This window comes from Perissodus microlepis, chromosome 19 (assembly GCF_051167445.1).
Source record: "Perissodus microlepis isolate ML-2025 ecotype Zambia chromosome 19, ASM5116744v1, whole genome shotgun sequence".
NCBI classification, from domain to species: domain Eukaryota; kingdom Metazoa; phylum Chordata; class Actinopteri; order Cichliformes; family Cichlidae; genus Perissodus; species Perissodus microlepis.
The window spans coordinates 29,511,492-29,532,589 of NC_140479.1; the positions used below are offsets into that span (position 1 = coordinate 29,511,492).

The window sequence follows — 21,098 nt, forward strand, 5'->3', positions numbered from 1 at the left end:
AAAGAGCAGCTAGAAGGAAGGCGGGGGAATATAAAAAATGATGAATGAAGGAGAGACAGAAAGGGGAAGAGTAGAGAAATAGGGAGCACAACGGGAAGATGGTTCTGTTTATGAATCGCTGTGACTCTGCTTCCTACACACAGCTGCTTTGCTGACATGCAAACACCCAAATGCTGACGCATGTCAATAAACGTACCAGCATCACAATCCAGTAACCGCGGGGTTTCTAAGTGAAAGCAGAGGAAGTGAGGTGCACAATGCCATCCTACTGCCTTTAATGGCAAACGCATCCAAAATAAACCTCAGGAGAGAAAGGCTGTTTATTCAGCTGATGCTGAAACACGTTGTCGAACAGCCGGTCAGAAAAATAAAAAAAGGATCCATCAAAGCAGCTTGATCAAATCTATCCTCCTTTACATGGCTGCCGGATCAATAAAAACAGTACGACTCGGAACAGTTGGCAATTTCTTCAACGCAATGTGGCGAGCACACAAACATGAAAAGAGTCCTACAATTCTCCTCTGGGTTGGAGGCGCGCAAACACAAACTCGCACGCTGGGTACTCGAGAGAAATACCATACATGCAGTCGAGCATGCAAGGACACAGTTGTGTATCCAATTTTTGTTCCATCTCATTTTTGAATCGATAACACATTACAGCAGTTTCTGAAGAAGTCGAGCACAGACTCGGGGATTCGTCCAAGCCGAACATATGCACATTTTTAGACCTGCCAGGGAAAAAAACCAAAACAAACTGCATCTCCATCATTACAAAGTAGCGCATCACTGTGCCAACAATACTCCAGAAATTCATTTTAAATTCCAGTCAAGACATAGAGGTGAGTCACTCAAACATAACAGATACATCACAGGAAGATGTGTGCAAACTCATGTGCAAGACGGCAAAAAACAGTTCCGTCTCCGTGCCATCGTACATTTTAACATCTGAGTCAACACGGCATCATAAACTGCAGAAGTAAGCCGATACAGGGGTTACTGTATGTGCCTGACTTCAAAGCAAAGCAAACATTATGAATGTGGAATTAACTCTGATTCTAACGATGCTTCTTTTGAATTTTACGCTCATGTATCTTTTAAGTGAGTAGCTGCCATACAAACATGAGCATGTAGCTGCAGTTTAAGATAGCATCAACAGAATATCTTCAATTCTTCAAATGACTGAGGTCATCTCCACTTCTTGTAGGAGTGTCTTAAGGCATATACTAAGGGTGATCTCACACTAGCCACGGCTGCCTTGCACTGTGCTTTCATATAACTGCCCCCAGTCCCTACGGGCCCCGCTGTCCTGCGATGCCCTTACCGGTCCAGGCCAGAGCGCCACAGTTTGTCTCAACGTCTCTACTCCACTCTCGAGCTCACAGCTTCTTTCTCACAGAAACATACTTTTAAAATAACCTTGCATTGCATAATGAGGTTCATCACGTTACATATTTTGTGGGTTATTTGGGGAAGTGGTGCTACGCTGTTTCTCTAACATTTGTTAATTGCTTAACACAGTGATTAACAGGAGGGTCAAACGAACACACACACAAATAGCACATTTTACTAACACGTTTGCCACAAAATAATGTTTTTACACTGTACGTCAGGCTGTGCAAGGCACAGCAGAATCAAAAATGGCTGGTATAAAAAGGGGAAAGCAACTTTGGTAATCCATCACCATCGTTCACGTTGAACACAGGCACATGTATGTACACATTAAGGGTGAGTGCAGCAACATTAACGCCCAGGTATCTCTGGTGGAGGAGCGGGCGAGTTGACAGGGGAGGGCCACTTACCTGAAGAACGTGACGAAGAACTGCACCAGATCCATGAAGTTACTGTGCTGGGAGAAGGCAATCTGTTAAAACAGGAAACAGAGGGCACAGGAGTGAGTCAGAAATCTGCTTTAATAGGGGAGATTTTGAAGCAGGTCAGCGTTATACATTCAAAAAAATAAATAAATCAAGCTTTATACCAGCGCTGACCTTGCAGATCTGAGGAGAGCAGGAGGGATGCTCCTGCTCTCACTATGCATGTTTGCATTGCATACTGTGAACCATCTATATGATCAACACTTTACAGTGTGTCTAAAACATTTATTATTATTATTATTATTATTATTATTATTATTATTATTATCAGTGACATTTCTCCTTCGCTGAGGCTACCCATACACGGCTATCCCCAACTGCTGGGAGGTTGCCAGTCGGTTGGCTTATCTGTGCTCCCGACTACACGCCTGTCAGAGACAACGACCCAGCCGCCGGACCTCTCAGCTGCCCACAGCCTGCACAAAAAAAAGCATTCCTGCACATGTGGGCAGAAATATTCACTATGTAATCATCACAAGAGCAATTGTGCTAACATAATCCTGTCTTAATAAAGGTTGCCAGGGGTAACATTGGCAGTGAGGTACCAACTCCCCAATGCCCCCTCCTCTTCTTACGCCTACAACTCCACCCCCCCACCCCCAAGCAAAATGCCTTACATCCACCTGTTCCTACAACAACACAACACTGCCTCTATCTGGCAAACCAGAGGTAATGTAGCTGCTGCCATGTTTCTGTTATGTGGGAACTTGAACCAAAACTCCTCACTGCTTATAATTTGTATGAAAAGCTGGTGTAGCATATATATATATATATAAATAAATAAAATAAAAAAAAAAAAACACAAACCACCTATCATACTCAGATTAGCCCATGAATATGCAATAGGTGGGGGAAAAAAAACAGACAGGTCAGATTGCAAAAATATCTACAGTGTCTTTACACCAGACCTCAACCAGGCCAAAGGCACCGGGCTTTACAGTGAGGTGACAGGGGGTGTGGGGTGCTGTGGGATCGGCCTGGGGTCTAATTTACTTGTGGAGTCAGCGCCATCTGGATTGCTAATGTGTTGCCGTTGATTACTATTGAGCACAGATTCCTCAGTGTAATCATTGTGCTCCAGACTGTTGAACACTGAAGATAAGTTCAGGGTACCAGTATAGTCAGGGAAAAGTTTTAAAACGATGACATCAGCACAGATCGGGACAGGCGACCAACACTGGAGCAGTTTAGGAATTAACCACAGAGTACTATAATGGACAATATGTGCCACTAATGCTTTAAAAATCAGTGATTTGATGTTTATCCAGGTACAAATAGGCCACTGACTGTGAGCCTTCAACAAGAAATGTACGCTTTCTACAACAAATGTCTTCTTTTTCCTGTGCATCACCAGTCCCCCTTCATTTCAAACCATTATCAGTCAATAGACCGGACCCCTACCAGCATCTTTTTCCAAAGCATAACCACTCCAAGCCCCGTCTGGATTTCACAAAACCTACCCAGGAAAGTTATACAAGCTGACTCAGAATGACCTGAAATGCACTCCCCCAAAGTACGGTAGGTTGACTCGGGACCAGTGTTGGTCAAGTTACTTGAAAAAAGTAATCAGTAACTAATTACTGATTACTTACCCAAAAAAGTAATCCCGTTACTTTACTGATTACTTATTTTCAAAAGTAGTTAATTACTTAGTTACTTTTTAAAAACACGATTTACAACCTGAATAGGTGATAAAGTGATAGATCTGTCAGGCCAATTCTACTTTTTCAGCATAATCCATCATACAAAATGTAATCAAATGGAAAAGTCTCTTTTTAAAACTTGTTTTATTAGTTTTAATCTTTTAACTTTATGCATCAAGCAAAACTGTAATTATATGCACCATTCTCTGACTGGAAGAAATTAGTTTAACATTTAAACCTATTTTCTGCACATTCCAGCACATAAAATAAAATATTTTTTGTGTTTACACTCAGTCTTTCAAATTACGGAGCCCCGGAGGGGACATGGGAGAAAAAAAAATTAAGACGGAGTTTTGCGAGCTCTCGCAAAACAAACTCGGGATCTCGCAAAACTTTTGCGAGATCTCGCAAAACAAACTCGGGATCTCGCAAAAGTTTTAGCCGCATTCTTCCCGTTAGCTCGAAGCTAACGGGAGGTCGAGACCTACTACAGCCGGGAGGAACACCGCTTTCCCGGCACATCGTGCCTCGACCTCCCGGTCGGCTTCGAGCCGGCGTCCGAAGAATGCGGCTAAAACTTTTGCGAGATCTCGCAAAAGTTTTGTTTTCGCTAATGTTTTTGTCACTTTTTACGGAATCAAACTCAAAGTAAGGTCAGTACTTCCACGCTTTAAACGCTGCACGCTCATACTCTCTCCTGCACTCGATATATGATCCATTGTTGATCTGCACACAGCTGTTGTCACGAACGTGGCACTCGCTTACGTCACTGTCATGAGACATTCTTGCAAAAAAATCACGGTTTTAGTAACGCAGTAACGCAGCGTTCCTACGGGAAAGTAACGGTAATCTAATTACCGTTTTTGCAATAGTAATCCCTTACTTTACTCGTTACTTGAAAAAAGTAATCAGATTACAGTAACGCGTTACTGCCCATCTCTGCTCGGGACTGACAAAAAAACCCAAAAAAAACCAAAACAAAAAAAAAAAACCTCACTCAAAGTGGGTCTTGTCACATATCTATTAACTTGGGACCCTGCGGAAACACCCTGTACTCCTGCACTTAGCATCCTGCAACCTTCCTGGGGAGGTTATGAGCTAAAGTTCCCCTCGTTATCACCCATTTCCTTCATATCTCTAGAACCGTACATGCGATTGGCACGTGGGTGGTAATGTTTGATTTGGGGTACAACTATTCAACCTACAAAAAGTTCTATACAGGCTGATTACTTCCAGCTATTCATACTTAGTGTAATTCTGTCTAGTTACTTTTATGGATGAAATAACTATGGATGCCTTAAGACAGCGGTCCCCAACCCCCGGGCCTCGGACCGGTACCGGGCCGCGAGAGTTGAGGCTCAGGTGTGAAATGTATGGGTTTCAGGGTTTTTATCGGTTTTCAGCGTTATTTTGTTATCGTTTTGATTGTTAACTCGGTTTCCCTGGGTCTTTTCAGATGTGTTATGAATAAATCTTCTTTTTTTCGGTACCGGTACTAGTTTTATTTTGTTGTATTTGTTGTATTTATCCGCAACACATTAAAGGCCGGTCTGTGAAAATATTGTCGGGCATAAACCGGTCCGTGGCGCAAAAAAGGTTGGAGACCGCTGCCTTAAGATATGGAATCAGAACGATGCCACCTTGAAACGAAACCGAAAAAAATATTGAAACCGAAAAAAAATATTGTAACTGAAATAAATGTACTGAAAAATCTTGTATTGAAACCGGAAAAAAAAAATTGATAGTGAAAAACAATTAATTGAAACTGTAATTTTTTTGTTTTTGCTTACATTTTTTTTTCGGTTTCAATCCATTTTTCAGTTTCCCTCTGCTGGCACTGTTTTGGCGTCCGGGGGCGCGCTGGGATTCCGACCCGCATGTATTTGCATATATTATAATGCTGACCAATGACTGGAGAAAACACTGACGACCTGGCTGCTCGGAAATGGCAGATGCTGATAGGTCCAGCGTTTACATTACCGACTATTTCAAAGTGACAGCCTGAGGTGTTCTTCAGAACAGGAGGACCTGAGGCCCCACCGCATTATTTTTGGTAAATTAAATGTGTTTTTTAAGATAATCCGTAATTTAGCTACCTAGCTAGCTACCTAGCTAGCTACCTAGCTAGCTGAGATGAGCACTCGGCTGTCGGGGAAACTTGTTTTGTAAAGGTCGTTTAGCTAACCCGTGCAGGTGAATGAATTTACCCTGACTAAAGAAATCAAGAGAAACGCACCGGGCTGCTCAGTGACTAACCACGGTTACTGTACTTTTATTATGAGTATTATACTGTAAGAGCAACAGGCTGGACTCTGCTTCTGCTCCTGTGCAGAGCTGATTATTAAATATGTGCAAACAGCAGCATGTTTTCTGTCGCTTTCCACATGTGGAACGACATTAACGCCAACTTTTAAAAACCTGGCACTTCAGTAACCCCTCATTAGTCAATAGCTACGGATTAAATAGCAAAGCCCGATACTTATGTACTGAAACCAACTACTTCCGCTTAAGTTAAAATGTTACATTTTTCCTCTGATTATTTTTTTAGCATTTTTTTTTTTTACTGAGTTTGTTACAAATATTCAGGTTAAAAAACTGTCCAAATTATTTTTAACGAGTTATGTTCACAAAGTCACATGTGCAGTACTCTGTACAGCTTGCATCCTTTAGGACAGCGGTCCCCAACCCCCGGGCCTCGGACCGGTACCGGGCCGCAAGAGTTGAGGCTCAGGTGTGAAATGTATGGTTTTCAGGGTTTTTATCGGTTTTTAGCGTTATTTTGTTATCGTTTTTATCGTTAACTCGGTTTTCCTGGGTCTTTTCACGTGTTATGAATAAATCTTCTTTTTTTCGGTACCGGTACTGGTTTTATTTTGTTGTATTTATCCGCGACACCTTAAAGGCCGGTCCATGAAAATATTGTCGGGCATAAACTGGTCCGTGGCGCAAAAAAGGTTGGAGACCGCTGCTTTAGGACAAATAATTTGAAACATATCTCTTGTTCAATATTAAGCTGATAACACCTCCGTATGTTGTGACCAGGATGCAGCAGCAGACTGAACCTCGACTGAAACCTGCTCCATCATCTCATCTTTGCAGATGTCCATTTATAAAGCATCAACAACTCAAAGGTAAACATATTAGAAAATGTGTTAGTATATAAGGCCTTTAAAACAAATAAAAATAAACAGCTGTCGGCAGAACTGTAGGACTGAACAACTTCAGATCCCGAGTGTGTGAGGACAGAGAAGGATCAGCTCTATTTCAGATTTGAGAGATAAACTTTATATTTCAGTTTGTGATGATTCTGTTCTGTTTGTGATTACAGGAGCTGTCCTCAGATTCAGACCTCAGCACCACCCAGTGACAGCAGACAGATCATCCTATATCTTCAATCTTTGTAGTAACTCCAAAATTAACTGAAGAAAACAGTACAAAGGTTAAATTACCACATGTGCTGTCAGTGAAAGCTGCAGCTGTTTTATTGATAAATTTAAAGACAAAAAGTCAAAAGGATTAATCACCCCTGTAACTGTGTCACTATACATCAGCATTAACAGGACCTCAGTTTGGTGTTTCAGGAAACTGCTGATCTCAGACCTGCAGAGGTTCTGTTTTAAACACTGAATGTACTCAGCTACATGAAGAGCACATGATGTTTTCTCTGACACAGTTAGAGAAAACCTGATTAAAGTCAAAGGTTGTTACTTGTATTTGAACTAAAAACTTGTGATCTGGAATTCTTTCACTGTTTGTTGACAATAGTGTGTTATTTATCATAAAGTAATTCAGAGTCATTCATACCAGAGTAACCAGAGAGCACAACATATATTTAACTTTCTACAGGACTTAAAGCTATTATATTATGTAAAAGTCCAGACCCTCTGAGGATTATCTGAGTACTTCTAACATTACACAAAGCAAAGGTCTCCATCAGTGTTCATGAAATGCTGGGTTTATCCTTCTTGATCCCGGCGATGAGTTTCAGTCTTCCTGGTGTTTCTGAAATGATGCCTCTCACTGTAGGTCAACAGAACATCTGGCACAGCACAGCTGTAATGAAAGAAATTGAAGTTTTGAAAAAAATCTTGGAAATGCCCTATATGTGAGAAGCAGATTTTGTATTTGTATTGTATTTACTTTTCTTTTGCCAATCAAGATAACTAGAAGTATAATTTTCACCATACAATTACTGACCTTGTCAACTCCTGCACTGTCTGTTTTGGGCTCTGGGCTCGTCCTTCCCAGCGCTCATGAGACTGCTTTGCTTCACTGTGGTATGAGGCGCCAACCCGTTGACAGTGTTGGGAAGGCTAATTTTAAAATGTATTCCACCAAAGATTATAGAAGTAATGTATCCTGAATACTTTACAACTACATGAATGTACTATTGCTGTGTGATTTATTACTATTACTGAAGGTTACTCTCCACACCAACACCAACTAGATGTTAAAATCTTAATATAAATGAGTAACAGGTGGACATTAGGTAAGGCTGCACTTTTTGCAACGATCTTGTGTAGAAAACTATTCCGTGCGTATATAAAACAGGTCCGCGGCTCTGAACCGTAGTAAAGGGACCTCTGGCTAATACGTCGGGTTCGTGTCGGGCTCGTAGCTGAAAACTAGCTTTACTTTGTTGTCTGGGTCGACTTTGCTAGCAGAGACAGAGAGAGGCGTTGAAAGGCTGCTCCAACGGAACTTATTGTTTCAGAGGAAAACACGAACACAGCGTACAGTCGAGTCTTAACAGCTTATTTACAGCTGGGCTCGTCAGGCTCTCTGTTTAGCTGCAGTGGTTATTATTATATTTACATGCTTCCAGCTCCCGTTTCTGCTTGGTGACAGCTCGTACTTTTCCTTTCTCTCCCTCCTTGCTCACAGACACATCACGGGTATGGCAGTCCATTCTCCCTGCAGCACGGACTACACTGCCCAAGAGGCTACATTGTTTAGGGCGATGCCTGTAACACTCTGCCTGTTGCCTTCATATTAAATCATTTTTGTATAATAATTTTTAGAGGCTCTTAATGCGTGTTTTGTTTGGGTTTCCACCGGCGTGGAATTACCAAAAATAGAGAGACCATAGCCTAACATATGAAACAGGAAAATACCGCCATGTAATCCATTTATTTCAACAAACTAACTATTCTCAATATCACCTATTGAACGGTAACTGTAACGGATACATTTACTCATATTTTGTATTTTAAATACGTAACGCCGGTGCATGTATTACGTTACTCCCCAACACTGCCTGTTGATGAGATCTTGTGCCGCTCCTAAAACACCGGCCTCCAACTCCTAAAGAGACACGGGTGTCCCTAAATTTAGCAAATATTAGCTTCAGGCTAGCTTGCTACGACGAATAGGCTAACACCAGCTGTAGCTAAAAAAAAAACTAAACTAATGTCCAGTCCAGTGGGACAGCAAGGAAAGATGACAAAAAATGATTACTTACTTGCGGTTTGGAGCAGAGGCGGAGCCAGACATTTGAAACACCCGGGGCTTAGCCCTAAAGGGTAGTATGCATGTGGGATTTTTTTTTCTTTTGGGGGGGTGGTGGAGAAATGACTGAAAGATTAATTGGCCCTGTTTTGAGTTTTGTTCAAAAAAAGAATGACTTCATATAGGGAAAAATATATATCATATACAGGACACCTTAAACTAGTTTTTTAATTAAGCAGCAAGGCAGAACAAAGTCAGGGCTGCATCAAGACACGAGGACTAAACCCCAATTCAACCAGACCCAGAACTGATCCGGAATTAAAACAGGACTACAACAGTTCAAAATCAGGACTACTGAGGACTTAACCAAGACAGAACCAGAATCAGAACTAGATGATAGTAGCACTAAAAATCATCATAGACCTGCACTACACTTTTTTTTAATTCTACCAAAGTCCAGATTCAGAAAAGTTTATATAATTATTTAGCCTTGTTGTTCAAACAAGCCTGCAAAACTTAATAAATGTAGAATTTGAAAAATAACAAACCTAAAAAGAAACACTAGGTACAGATACATGAGGACCTATGATACGGTGATACTTTTGGTAAACGACCATTTGACTAACATGTGTGTCTCACCTGCTCTTGTTCATCTCTGTTCTGTCCTCATTCTCTCTCTCCCTCTCTGCTCCTCTCTCCCTCTTTGTGCTGACAATCATCAAATATACAGTTGAAACCAGATATTTACAAACTCTTCAGATCAAAACACAAACACTTTTTTAATGGTAACATCAAATCAGACTAAATGTTTATTTTTTTTAGATTGATAAATATAAAAACATATTTGTTAACTTTAAGAGTAAAGAGAGAAACTGTCTGTATTTCTTAATTGCAAATGGCACCAAATTGTATTCAAACTGAGCCACACTTATGGAGCTGCACAATTCTTCTCCTGGTGTTTTGGTTGACATCTCTGGATGTTCCCATGTCAAAGAAACAGGCTCTGTGTTTTGCCTTATATGCATCCACAGCTGTGCCACCAGTTTACTCACATGGACTCTACTAACCAATCAGAAGCTTCTTCAGCTCAGAATGGAATCGTCTGGAGTTTCTTATTGATTAACAATAAACTTAGTGTATATGTACTCCTACATTTGATCAAAGTGATACAATTAGAAACTCTGTCTCTCTTTATCTGACATTTAACTAATTCAAAAGATATTTCAATATTTATTTATCCAAAACAAAACAAGTTTACTCTAAATTGATGTTGTACAGTAAAAAAATGTTCTTGTGTTTTCCATAAAGTGTATATAAATATCTGGTTTAAACTGTGAATATACTGCTGTGTGTTGAAATTCCTCTTGTTTTGCATAGAAATATACTGAACAACATACAAAGCATAATATATAAAATACTACCAGAGTTTTTTCTTTGAAAGGAGCTCCTTATGTCCATTCTTGTATATCAGTACATTACTGAAACCGATTTATTTAGCTGTGGAGGGAAACAACTGAAAATATGAAATAAACACACATGTAAGCTGAGGCTCTCTAAAGAAACAGCGTTGTTGTTGTTCAGCTTTTCATTTCGCCATTTGTTGATTCACTTGAAGAGCGAGTAACGTAATATGGGCCAAGTGATCAGTTTGATATCAATCTTTCGTGATACACCGTCATATTTACATTATTTGTACAGTACGAATGATTTTCTTTGCTACCTGGTCGAACTTTAGTTCTCCTCTGTCTGCCTGGCTCTGTTTCTCTAACAGCGCACTCGCAGTAGTGATGGGTCGGTCGCGAACGAAATGGCTCTTAGAGCCGGGTCTTTGAAGTGAACGACGCGAGCCGGCTCCTTATCACGAGCCGTGTTTTTTTTTTTTGTTTTTTTTTTCCTTCTTCTTCTTCTTTCTCTCACCCTCTCTCTCGCACTTTTTTTCCGCTTCACTCAGCATGCGAGCCTTGTGCTTTACGCTGGGAAGAGGGGGGAGGGGCGGTAGCAGTAGCACAGGAACAGAGCAGGAGGGAGGGAGAGAGAGAGAGAGAGAGCCAGGGACAACAACGTCACATTAGAAAGGTATAGTAATCATCCACAACTATTTTCAGTTGCAGATGATAAAGGATTCAGAAAGTTTATTCATGCAGGTCCATATGACAGAATATGCATGTTCTTTTTGTTTTCATATTATAATTTATATTTAATTGTGTTGTGGTTTGCAGTGTTTTGTGTTGTTTCACTTTAAATTTGTAAAAGGAAAAAGCTGAAAATTTAAATAGTTAAAAGTTGAAATGTGAATAGTTGAGTTTTGTATTATATGATTTATTTATTACATTTTATGTGGAGTGAATAAATAAAAGTGTATTTATGGTGGCCCCTACAGACAAAGCACATACAAACTTCAAATCACGTACGAACCCTGAAGCACGTACAAACTCCAAAACGCGTAAAAACTCCGAAGCACATAAAAACTCAAAACACGTACAAAAGACAACAGAATTGCTCCAGGATGCTAGGGGGCAGTGTTGAACTTTTGTTACCTAGTGGCTACACAAGCCAGCAAGTACCAACGACCGGATTTGGTGTGTGGTAGTAACAGGTAAATGAACTTTTTTTTATTATTATTATTTGACTATATATGAATGCTTGTGTATAAATACACAAACAATACACATATGCTTTCATGCTTTCAATTGTGTAATTTAAGTGATCTAGGTAGCTCTGTTTTGGAAGTTCAGAGCTACCTAGATCACTTATGCTAGAAATGCTAGAAATGTGTTTTGGAGTTTGTATGTGCTTTTTGGAGTTTGTACGTGTTTTGTCTCTAGGGGCCACCGCATATATTTATATATAAACATATAAATAAAACCACAATTCCTTTTGTGCATAATTTTTATATTATTGTTAATAATAAATTAATTAAAGCAACAAAACAACCTGAAGAGCCGGTTCGGAGCCGAAAACCGGCTCTTTTTAGTGAGCCGAACCGAAAGAGTCAGTTCTCTAAAAAGAGCCGGAAATCCCATCACTAACTCGCAGGCAGCAGCTGCCCCGCCCCGCTTAGTGTCTGAGCTCGGATCATACCAATATTAGGGGGGATTTACGCACAGTCGTAAATGCCCACAGTGTGCACTATGTGCTTCGAATATTGTGTGTAGTTTTTTGTTTTATACAGTTGTCAGCCAAGCATCTAACTATGAAAAAATTACACTCCAAAAGACCCCGGGCTTCTGAAAAAACAACCCGGGCTTAAGCCCAGTAAGCCACCCCCCCGCTCCGCCACTGGTTTGGAGGGTCAAGCTCCAAAGACGGGAAGAGAGAAAGATGGCAGCTTGGTCAGCACTAGTGGCCTCTATAATGTATGCAAATACATGCGGGCCGGAATCCCCGCCTCCCCCCAGCGCGCCCCCGGACGCCAAAACAGTGCCAGCAGATTGAAACTGAAAAACAAAATTGTAAGCGAAAACAAAAAAATTACAGTTTCAATTAATTGTTTTTCACTATCAATTTTTTTTTCGGTTTCAATACAAGATTTTTCAGTACATTTATTTCAGTTACAATTTTTTTTTTCGGTTTCAATATTTTTTTAGGTTTCGTTTCAAGGTGGCATCGTTCTGATTCCAAACTAAGAGACCAAATGTTTGAATATGCTGTTTGTCTGTTCATTAAAATGTTTGCCAATCTTTGGCAGGACACATGAACGCTTCATTTTAACTAAAAGTACAAGACTATGTTTAACTTACTGCAGTGTAATATATGTGATTTTGACATTACACAATGCAGCATTGTCAAACTCTTAGGCTTAAAATTCATCCATGCATCTTCAATAAAAACCCTGCGGAGACATTTCAGGAAATTATTCCATTTTTAAAGAAGCCAATTAGGTTATTTGCAATTAAGAGAAAAATGTTTGGAGGAAATATTTTACTTCCTCATCCTCATGAATGTAAAGTGGGGGTAAAAATGAAAGGCTGAGAGAAAACGCACCGGAGAGCTTATGAACCTGCGAATTGCAGGAATTCTTTAAAGAGCAAAGCATAGAATTATCAAAGAAGCCCTGTCGGTCGGGGCACTGAAACCCAGCATGCCTTATGACAATGTCCTAACAAAGCCGTCGTATTTTTTTTCTTTTTCGTTGATTAGAGATTCATAATTCTCTGCCCCCACCCCATCAAAGACAACGGCAATTTGTCCAGCACAAGAAAAAGCAGCGACATAACTCCATGCCATTAGTGCTTCGACTCAATTATGAACAGTGTGAGGAGGCTGTGGCACTGGGAAGATGTGCGATAACAGTTATTGTAGCGGCTAATCTCAAGTGTCAGCAATGTGCGGTTCTCTGTCAGTGACAGGCAGGCTGAAGGTGGCAGCAGGCGGCCTGGGCGACACTCTAGTTATGTGCCCAGCAGAGGGTGAATCTTTAGGGGTTGTAAAGGATCTCACAGGAGGGTCTGTCAGCCTGCCCCTGGGCATTAGGATTGGAAATATTCTGCCTTAATGGATTCTGACAGCTGCTTGAAGTATATTGGAGTTTTGAAGGAAAGTGTCGTTATCATTGCGAGGGATGCCTGCTCAACAGGTTCTGCTATAAAGGAAGGGGTCTGAGAGAAAAGTCATTTTAAATGTGCTGGACCGTGTAGAACTTTGGATTCTATCGTGCTGCTGTGAACTACATCTGAAAACAAACCAGCTGTTGATTGTGACAAGTGGTCGATCAGATCGTCAAACTTACACGAATGTTGTGTAGTAAATGAAAGAAATCTATCAACACAAACAATAAATGTAGAAAATTGCAGAAAAGTTTATGGTAGAAATTACAAACACAGGAGAGTAATTTACATTAATTCACCAAAAACTCCTCAAAGACAGAAATTGACAGGAGATAAGAAAGTTCCTGTTTTTTTCACTGTGTTTTAACTAGAGATGGCACGATACCACTTTTTTATGTCCGATACCGATATCATAAATTTGGATATCTGCCGATACCGATATGAATCCGATATAGTTTTTTAATCAATAAAACTGTTTTTTTTTTTTATATCTTGCTGCATTTTGTATAAGTTCATACTCAAGTTTAAAAACAAACACTAAAGCTATTCTGTTATACCTGTATGCAAAAAATACCCTGCACCCAAAATATTTCATAGTTCAGCAACACTGATCAATCTAATAAACTTAAACCTGCTCCATCCTCCCTATTCTTGTATTTTAAAGAGTAAGCAACCTAACTAATAGGGTTGCAAACTCCCAGCAAAAAAATAAAAAATAGGGAACCACCCTCCACCTCATGATGCTTAATCGACGTAATCAACTTTAATTCGGTGCAGTGTGAAAAAAAAAATGCACAGAAATAAATTAGTTTTCAAGAATAATTAAATAGATTCAACATCTTTCTTCAACAATAAACAAACAAGAGAGACAGACTCACGACAGAAAAGCCGATCAGCTGATCATTAATCAGTTTCATGATTGAAGTAGCAGCAGGAGAGAGAGGGAGAGAGAGGCAGTCGCTCCATATATCGGTTGTTAAGCTTAAGGCTGGAATGCTTTACAAACACTCAGAGATGAACTTACACACTTGCTTTACTTCTCTCTGGGATCACTTCATCGGAGATGAAATGCCGGTTTGGTAGCGAGGCTCCAAGTGCTCAACCAGACCGCTGACAGGTCCAGCACGCCACAACCGCTCTATCACGTGACGCATACTGCTCCGACGTGCTACGCTTATGAGCCGAGTTACGCCATGTCGCAAGTTTTGTGAGGTGCTTTTGTGATATTTAATGGATCGGATTACATTTTTTTATTTCTCTCCGATATCCGATCCAGTAATTTAGGTCAGTATCGGACCGATACCGATACGTAATATCGGATCGGTCCATCTCTAGTTTTAACTGTTGTTCATCTATTACTTAATTTGGTGTAGTATGAATGGCAATAGGTGTTGTCACATTTTCCAAAGATGGGGGTCAAAGTGGGCCACATTGGAGTCTTTGCTGGGCCGATTCTGGCCCCAGGGCCTTATGTTTGACAACCCTGGTGTATACAAATGATGTATGATGATGTTGGTGAACTCTGGACTTTTGCTGTAACAGTACTGGAGGGTTTTCTCTCTTTCCATTTTTTGGTGTGAAATGACTTAACCATCTAATGAATCTGACATCTTCTGAGGAACAATCAAGAGTCCAGCGCTTTGTGTTTGTGACCAAATACTTGGAGAAGTAATGATACTCCCATCAAACTCAGACTGATTTAATCCTGATACAGGGGCAAAAACAACACCACAAAAAAACCCGTCACCAACAAAACAACACTATACCTGCTAAACCTCAGCATGGCAGCTCTGTCATTGCAGCCATACACTGCAGAAAAAGTTACATTTTTCTCAAAACAGCACAGTCAAAGTGAAGCCTCAAAGGTCAGTAAACAGTTTTACTTTACTGTATTGAGCAAGTTAGATTAGCTGGAAAATGATGAGTAGCTGGCTGATTTTCAAATGTACAGTAAACAACAAAACCTGTAAGTAAAATCTGTGCAAACTTACTTCAGTGTCAAATCTTTTAAAATGTTTCTGTGCCAAAACAAAGGAGTACTGCCATTTTATGAACAAGCACGATCCTTTAGAATGACTAAACTGATAAACAGACACCAAAATGGAAAGTCGAGGCAACAACAATGTGATTTAAAAAAAGGGAAAGCTAAAAAAGTAAAAAGCCTAAAAGATGACTCCAAGTCACATGAACATCTGGCAGGATAATCTCCAGCATACTGCCAAAATGACAGATTTTAAAAAGAAGTAAAGCTTCTGAGCTGAACAGGAATATCTTCAAAAACATTGGGCATATTTTAAAGAGAAACACAGAGCCACACCTCCGATCACGCCAGGAGGAACTTAAAAAGGAAGAAAGAATCTAACGATTAGTCTTTAAATCTAAATTAAGACTAAATTACCTGCTTTACAAACTAGAAATGAGTTATGCAATTACTGCAAGGTGACGCAATTATGAATTTCTGTAAGTGGATTCTTAAGGAAAGTACTTACTCCTGTTATCTTAGTGCATCTCAGATTAAGGTGTTAAACATGTAGATTTTTTTAAAGGTAGAATACTTTCATATATAACCACTATATTAATGTGCATGGTATCTTTTTAAGTTTTCATTTTCCTTTAGTTTTTATACAGTAATAATTTTATGTTGTATCAGTCACTGCAAAAACCACTGCTTCTGTTTTCCAACCTCTCTGCGATCGCTATCAAGACACACCCACCAGGCAGCGAGGCATGGCCCAGATAAACACTACACGGGTCCGTACAGATATGCAGAGCAGCAGTCAGCTGATAGCTACAGATGCTGCTACTCTACGGCGGGGTATTAAATTGCAGGCCGTTGTAATCTCTACCATATCATGACATGTTCACTAAGGCACGGAACAGGAGATCACAGGTCTTTAATGTAATTAGTCTGGGATTTGTGTTTCATTACAAACATCATTAAAATCTGATCTATTCTTCATCAGGAAAAAAGGGAGAAAAGAGGTGTGTGAGAACTCCGGGCTTACTAATCTCCCTGCAACTGATTCTGCTTTGATGATCCGAGCAGCTCGACGGTTGATGAACTCATCACGGAATTCACTCCGACCACTGGGAAAGATCTCATTTGGTAAATGAGACTAATTACAACGGGGTGTGTCCTGTAATCCAATTCAGGGCTTTTACAAGTTTTTGATCTGATGTGAAGAAATGTGTAATAATTCCAAAAAGCTTGAACTCAACCGTGTGTTCGGACAAAGTGGAGCGAAGGTAAAACGAGCAAAAAACAAATTCCCTTCAAAATGATGCGCCTGCTGTTCGGGCGCCACTTCCAATCCTGTGAAAGCAAACAGAAGCAACCTTGAGGTGGCGTGTGAAGAGAGGGAGCAAGAGAAAGACAGAGAGCCCTGTATAGCTCAGAGAGAGAGCTTAGCTTTGCGCACTCTGAATGCAGCATGTGTTTCAACTTAACATTCCACTTTGCCCTTGCTCTTTCTAAGTTGCTGTTTATGAACCATTTTCCAGCATGCCGATCTCTGCCTGCCAACACCGGAGGACCTGCCGCCTACGGTTCCACACACAAGCGCGCTCACGTATCCAAGTGTCACACTGCAGCAGACCGCTGAATGCGAGGAGAGCGAGAAAAGGCAAAGAAAAAATCAAGAACTATTAGTCAGAAGAAGTGGTTTAAAAAAAACAAAAAACAAAAAAAAAAAACAGAAATTGTTACCTCGCTGATGAAGATAAAACTCCACGAGTGCAAAGTAGGGGGCCCAACCCAAAAAACACAGCAACAGACCTGTGTTTTAGTTTCAAAATAGCGGTGATCTTCTACATGATCCCACCCAGGACGCCAGAAGGTGAGGTGGACCTAAAGAGGCCGAGTGGGGTGTGGGGGGAGCTAAGTCAGCTAAGCTCTCTGCTCTGCTGTGGAGCTGCACCTCCTGAGGCTGGTTGGCAGCAGTTTGGGTGTTCTAAAGCTGAAAGAACTAAAAGCCCTCACAAGGCAGGATATGGTAGATGGAGGCAGGATTTTATTTTTTTCCTCCCCTACAGGAGGAGGGCGAGAGGTGGGGGAAGAAGCTTGCAAGGGGGGCAACCACTGAAAATCATTCCCAGAACTGTTTGGAGAGGCACACAGTCGGGCACAGAAAGCCAGGCCCAGAGTGCCTCTCCCCCTCCAGCAGCGCGCAGTCCTGGCAGAACATTCATTTATTACACCAACAGGTTGTATTGATGCAGGAGTTTATACCACCCTGCACAAACACCCATGTACACACGGCACATTTTCAGATGTAATTTCCTGAAATGCTTTATTAGAACTCTACGAATCTACACAGAAAACAAGCCACATCCTACATCAGTGACAACTACACGTGTAAGGATGTCGATACAAAGCTGTATGAGGCATTTCAAACTCAACACAGTCGTTAAGCATAAGGCAGCTGAGTACAGCTGCATTTTAATCAGGGCCGAGTCTGTGTTACAATGTTACTTGAATCAAAGCCGCTGAGTACTGAGACGTAAAGTGTTGTATTGATTACCATTTTGCTAACTATGACAGCAATAAAGCCAATAAGAACTCATTTCAGGTGACAAGAAAAGGCAACGCAGCTCCATTACATGCTGCACAATAACAAAAACGAGCAAAAATTAAACACCACTGCTGTTTTGTCTGTACAGTCAAACCAAGCTGGTTTAATTTTAATAATTCAGAGGCCTGGAACAAAGTCAGCAAACTTTCCTCTGTCCTGGTGACAGAGGAAATTTCAAATTGACATAGATAATTGTTCTAAAAGTTAAAAAAAACTGCAGCAACCACTACAACACACAGCTAACACATAAATTACAACTCTATAAAGGTGTCTTTGGCTTTTAAAGTGTCATGTTTGTATGTTGTTTTAGAATGCGGGTACTGCTCATCTCAGAGTTGTCTAAGGAGCTTGGAAAGAAAAGCCTCTGGACTTATTTAAGTGTCTTAAAGACGTTTCACCTCTTATCCGAGAAGCTTCTTCAGTTCTAAGAGCAACAGGTGGAGAGCCCCGGATTTAAGCCCTATGGGAGTGTCCCCAACAGGGTCATGGACGCCCTGTATTGATCCGCTACGTCAGCGGTCCCCAACCCCCGGGCCGAGTCATTTAGCACTGGGCCACGAGAGTTTAGGCTTGGGTGTGAAATTTATGGTTTCTGGGGTTTTATCGTTAACTTGGTTAACTTGGTTAACTCATATTGCAGTTGTGTCTTATTTTGAAAGAAATATTCACACGTTACCATAGCGACCAAAAGAGTGTTAAGGGGCAGAGAGGAGGATGTTACTTTCAATGTTGTTGGCGCATTTCAGGAGGACGCTGCTAATAAAGTTACACAATTGCAAATTCACGTTTATTATTATATTTACAAAATACCAGTGAATTTGACTTAAAGCTACATTTGGTAAACTCGTCCCCTTTTTCATATATGTGACACAGAAACAAAGCAACCTTCCCCATTAATTCTACTTCCCACACTTTGTCATACACCAAGCTTCTCATTTTAACACTTTTAAATTCATATCTAACATTCTTTTCACTTTCATCAAACCAGTGAATGAATGCTGATTCTTAGATGTCACATGAATGACTTACTCTGTCTGGCAGAAGTAAATGTGCCCAGATAAGAGCACTCCATAAACTGACAATCGATCACGCTTCTTTGGCATTTGAGTCATCAATACATGTCAGTTTTTATGTAAATGTATTGCTCACAGTGGAGCTTTATCATAATATAGAGTTACAAATTGAACAGAATTTTAGTATTGCATTAATCTGTAGTGAGCCTGTCTTTACCTGCCTGCTTTACAAATATGTATGGTAACAAAAACGGATCAGTTATCGTTTAGCGTACGAGTTGCTTACTTGGATCTTGATGGGCCACGTGAAGTTACTGACGTAGACGAAGAAAGTAATGTTGGGGCTGTTTCGGAAATCAAAGTTCTCATTGGAAAAGCTTTCTTTGAACTCTTTAATGTTGCTCCGAGAGACGATGGGGATCTCCTCTCCGGCCTGGGTGCCCGCTGGGAGACACAAACAAGGGACAGAGATGGAGGGAGAAAATAGAAATACAGAAAATAGAAATAACAGGATGATAAAGAAAAGAGGAGAAGAAAGGGGAAAGGGAAGAGGCAGGAATACAGGACAAAAATGTCAAATCATACAAAAGTTATAGATGATGGAGGAAATTATTTAAAAAAAAGAAAAAAACAAAACAAGACAAAAAGAAAAGGAGAATTTCTCATTTCTGCTCCAGTGTCTGGTGGAATCTTATTGACACAACAAATGTGAAATATCTGCATTACTTCACATTTGTAAATCTCCTGGTGCAGAAACTACTACAATGGAAAGACAGGTGACTTTTCATATCCTTTTTTTAAACAGCTGTGAACATGGTGACAAAAAAAAAAAAACCTTGTTATTAACTTGTTATTACATGAATATAAAACCAGTCATCTTCACTTTCTTTGTCTGAGAAAATCAGTAATATTTATCATTTTAAGCCTTAATTTAAACACTTGAGTGCATATTTCAATCACTGGCCAATCATTATCTCATTGACTAATTCGTTGAGCAGCACTAACAAGGGGCTTTGTTGAGACTTACCGGTGAAGCTGGTGGCCCAGGTTACATTCAGATTGAAGTTCTTGGAGGCATTTATGAACATGTCTAGATCTCGGTTTGGCTGAGGACAGAAACACGGACAAGTCATCATCATCAGTTTACTGGTGTCATTTTCCCCATGTGCCCCATAGCGGTCGAACCGCAATTCAGTGAAGATGGGCGAGTCAGTTTTTTACTGCAACCACCAGAGTAAACGAAAAACAAACTGCTCGTAACACACAGACCAGGAAAGCCCTTACGTTTTACTGTAACTGCAGAGCAGCGACTTTGTTCACTCCTCCGGTATCACTTTGTAGCTGCACAAGCAGTTACTGTATTGCAGACCAGAGCAAATTTGCAGAGCTAATGGGAGGCCGAATTAACAAATCAAATGTTTGAATAAGCACCGCAGCTGAACACGGTATGTATCACATTCACTGTAAGTGAAGCTCAAATAATGTCAAACAGATGTAAGCTGAGATGTAATTGATGTTTACTCACTAACTGAAAGCCGGCGTTCATGAATCAATTATTTATTAAAGAAAAAAAGACAACAATTAACATTTCAACAGCGTCATCGAAGCCGGCTGAAGCTGGACGGCGAGAAATCCAGATGTCTTCACTATTTATTGTTACACATGTGCGTCACAGATGTTATCATCGCTTTGTCTTGAATTTGAAATGTTCTGCTCGATTCTACATTTTGTAAACGATCTTTTGGTTTCTGATTTACTAAATAACTGCGGAACAACTCAAACAGCTAAAAATTCAACTTCACCACAAGTTTCCTGGATTTGATAAATATATATCGAAATATGTTGTGATTTGCTGTAAGAGTTGAGCTTCCCCTGTAGCTGATTGTGCATTTGTAAATCTTCAGTAGAAGCTTTGTCAGGGGAAAAATACCATCTGGAACATTTAATCAGATGCTTATGTTTCAATTTTGGCCCCAGATGCTGCAGCCAGGTAAACACGACC

At 40.4% G+C, this 21,098-nt stretch overlaps 1 protein-coding gene across 3 annotated transcripts in view; it reads right to left on the reverse strand.

Annotated features, from left to right (window-relative positions):
* atrn (attractin) overlaps positions 1–21,098 on the reverse strand; it is a 148,426-nt gene that overhangs the window by 68,741 nt on the left and 58,587 nt on the right. For 2 of the 3 annotated variants that reach the window (XM_084914415.1, XM_084914414.1), the window contains exons 23-25: positions 20,124–20,202; positions 19,383–19,540; positions 1,800–1,861 (exon numbers count right to left, since the gene is read on the reverse strand). In XM_084914415.1, the coding sequence (XP_084770541.1) occupies positions 1,800–1,861; positions 19,383–19,540; positions 20,124–20,202 (299 nt within the window). Of the gene's footprint in view, positions 1–1,799; positions 1,862–6,957; positions 7,571–19,382; positions 19,541–20,123; positions 20,203–21,098 lie in introns of those variants that run through there. The other variant, XM_084914417.1, reaches the window with a different exon arrangement.